The following is a 3,199-nucleotide window of genomic DNA, read 5'->3' as shown; positions in this document are numbered from 1 at the left end:
GTGGGGACTAAAGGACCCCCCTTAGTCCCGTTTCAACACGACCCGGGACCAAAGGCCACCACGTGGCATGAGCCCGCGCCGGGGGCTAGGGGACCCGCCGGGACTAAAGGAATTTTTTTGATTTTTGTTTGATTTTTTTTGTAATTTTTTCCGATCTTCAAATTTCTAAATTATTTGACAATTTAATCTTTAATCACCCCTCATCACTGCTGAAGTGTGGATCACTCATTTCAAATCGTCTAACTTCCTGGCCGGTCACCCATCCCTCTCACTACTCCAGCCTGAGCATGCTTAACTTTCGAGTTCTATTCCCCCTAGTTTCCAACTCTGCACTTGTTGTTTTCCTGACAATAGTAAGCTGTCAATCCTATTAACCCTTAGGAGTTTAGCTTAAGCATGAAGTCACATGTTTCACCGTTTGAGTTTGAAACTATTATCGTAAAAATTATAATTATTTATTAACACTAATATTTCTTGAATAAGTAGTTTGACCATAGTTTGACCAAAATTCAAAAAAACTGAAATTTGAGCATAACTTTTTTTCCTTTCAGAATTTGAGGATTCTAAAAATTTGCAAAACGGCCTAAGGCCGTCGAAATTGGAACCGGCTTTTCGTGCTGAACATTTTGATATATTATACATTTTTTTCGACATCGTATGCAAAAGTTATGGTCGTTTTACTTTTTCATAACACTTTTTTGCAAAACATGTCGAATTTTTTTTTTAATTTTCCTAACTAGTAGATGTAGTAACATAACTATATCTCGAAGGATTTTAATTTTTGAAGTTTTTATCATTTTCTTTTGTTTTTTTTTCAAAACTGAAAAGGTGAGGGGGGGGGGGTAGAGTTTGAAAATTGTAGAACCTCTTTAGTCCGGGTTGAAGCCACCAACCCGGACTAAAAAACGGGGACTAAAGGGGCTCGTGGGGCCCCGGCCTGGCGCCAGCCTGCCACACCCCTTTAGTCCCGGTTTGTGACACAAACCGGGACTATAGGTCACAAATGAACCGGACTAATGCATAGACGTTTGAACCGGGACTAATGGTACCATTAGTACTGGGCCGTAATCGAACCGGGACTAATGAGGTGAACGTAAGGTCGTTTTTCTACTAGCGATGGTTTTCCATCTGGTTACCCTTATAAACTGGATTAAATTGCTTTTTGAAATGCAACCAAATTTGGTTGGGGATCCCCCTCCCCCTCTGGGTGACTGTTTAAAAAAAGACTATTCAAGGAGCAGAGAAAAATGAGTATCTCCATTTTGAAACATGGGTCAACACATTTAGGTAGTACTATACAAGTATGGATGGGATAAATCCCATCTCAACATGCAAATATGCATGGGAAAAGACCCACCACCAAGTTCAACCGTGCATGGGAAAATATTTTCAATCTATTACTCTACATATATTCAATAAATATTGTACGATTATACACAATCAAATATAATAAGGCATACGTCTTTTTTAGAAAATTCACATGTTATTAATTTAAAATTTTATATTTCACACAATGAAATCTTATTGAAAGATATTGCAATCGATTCCCACATCAACGTGCGGGATATCATCTAGTTTTTAAATAGCGACACTTAACGAACTTTGCTTGATCCGCACAAAATGGGTATCTCGTATGGGTGTCAATCCACCCATCTACAAGGGTCAATGGAAAAAGAAACATGCATGGACCCAGTGTGATCATGGACAGTGTTTTGGTTATCGAATGAAATTTCAGGATTTCAAGCGGTTACCACGTATTTTGCTCCCCAGGGTAAATGGGCCTACCGTACAAATAATACCGGCCTGTTTTTATTTTTTGAATACAAACACTTACCGTATAGTTAAATATATGGCACGTTTTTTATCACAACGGAACTGGTCGTGGCCAAGTGGCAAAGCCATACTTTCCTCAGCAGCCTAGATGAGATAATCGATAACTACTCAAACCGCGCCTAGACATGAACAAAGAAGTCGATCATGTAGACATCGTTGTTCGGCGTGCTCGGCCCGGCCATGTAAACCATGGAGCTGTACCCGCGCGCCATGCGGAACTCACCGGTCCCGCCGACGACGCTGCGCTCAACGGTGACCCGTAAGTTCTGTACCGTGCCCAGCATGGCCAGCGTGCTCCCGCGGTGCCGCCCGGCCGTGAACACCACGTTGGCCGCCGACAACAGGCCCGGCGTGCCCGCCAGCCCCACCTCAGCGACCAAGCCCTGGAAACGGCCAAGGGGTGATGAGCGCCACCGGTTTGGGCCGTCCCGCAGCTCGTTGTCCAGCACGGTGATCTGCCCAAACGTCGCGCCGCCGCCCAGCGGGGACTGCACCGACGTCACCTCCGTCGCGTTCGGACCCGTGAGGGTCTGGTGCATGTACGCGCGAATTCGCTTTAGGTTGGTGCCGTGGAGGGCGGCACCGCGCGGCACGGCCGCCGACGCGGCCAGCAGGAGGAGGACTAAAGTCAGTAGCTGGGAGGAAGGAGCCATGGCGATCAAGCGATGGATCGAGTTAATCCTGGCTAGATAGGTTCATACTGCTATATTTATAGGCTTCATTGCGTTTGCCTAGAGTGCATGACAACATTAATCATGGTCAACTGACTTGATTTTTTTTAGAAAAGGAGGATGACCCCCGGCCTCTGCATCTGGGAGATGCATACGGCCACTTTATTGATTATTCTTGAGGACCGTACAAAGTATTACAACAATGTGCCTGAATCCACCATCTTGGCAACATATGCCGCTACTCCTATCCAATATGATGAAGGGGTGCTAGCTGGGCCACTACCCAAACCACTCACCTAAGCCTAACATCAAAAGCCGGAAGCCGAAACTCATTCGGAAGCCCCAGCCGAGCCACATACCGGGTCTAGGGCACAATCCGGTCAGACGCACTCGTGTGTCGTCGCCGCCATCTTCCACAGGTCTTCAGATCATATTGAGGCTTCTACCTTGTCTGGCCACTCAGCCATCGACGTCATCATGACGCCAGATAGCAACCTCCTCCTGCGCGAGCCCATCTCCGCGCATCGGACGCCGAGTCTCCACAGCGCCATGCCATCGATCTCCGCCGCCATCAATGTGTGAGATGAAGCACCGCTCCACCATCCCTCCAGCCAGCACTTGCTCCAAAACGATGCCCCCAGAAGGGAAAGCGATAGAACGCCATCATCATCCGATCCGGAAGACCCAGATCTGAG

At 46.6% G+C, this 3,199-nt stretch overlaps 1 protein-coding gene across 1 annotated transcript; it reads right to left on the bottom strand.

Annotated features, from left to right (window-relative positions):
* Positions 1 to 1,695: 1,695 nt before the first annotated feature.
* Positions 1,696 to 2,510, bottom strand: LOC123166782 (dirigent protein 22). The gene has a single exon (XM_044584583.1). The coding sequence runs from the start codon at positions 2,484 to 2,486 to the stop codon at positions 1,953 to 1,955; it is 534 nt and encodes a 177-aa protein (XP_044440518.1). The 5' UTR covers positions 2,487 to 2,510; the 3' UTR covers positions 1,696 to 1,952.
* Positions 2,511 to 3,199: the final 689 nt, after the last annotated feature.

The sequence above is a fragment of the Triticum aestivum genome, chromosome 7D, assembly GCF_018294505.1.
Source record: "Triticum aestivum cultivar Chinese Spring chromosome 7D, IWGSC CS RefSeq v2.1, whole genome shotgun sequence".
NCBI lineage: Eukaryota > Viridiplantae > Streptophyta > Magnoliopsida > Poales > Poaceae > Triticum > Triticum aestivum.
Note: the sequence above shows the minus strand (reverse complement) of the source record. Positions and strands in the feature narration are given on the sequence as shown.

Coding starts and splice junctions, on each gene's coding strand:
- LOC123166782 (XM_044584583.1), bottom strand. CDS start 2,486: ATGGCTCCTTCCTCCCAGCTACTGACTTTAGTCCTCCTCCTGCTGGCC.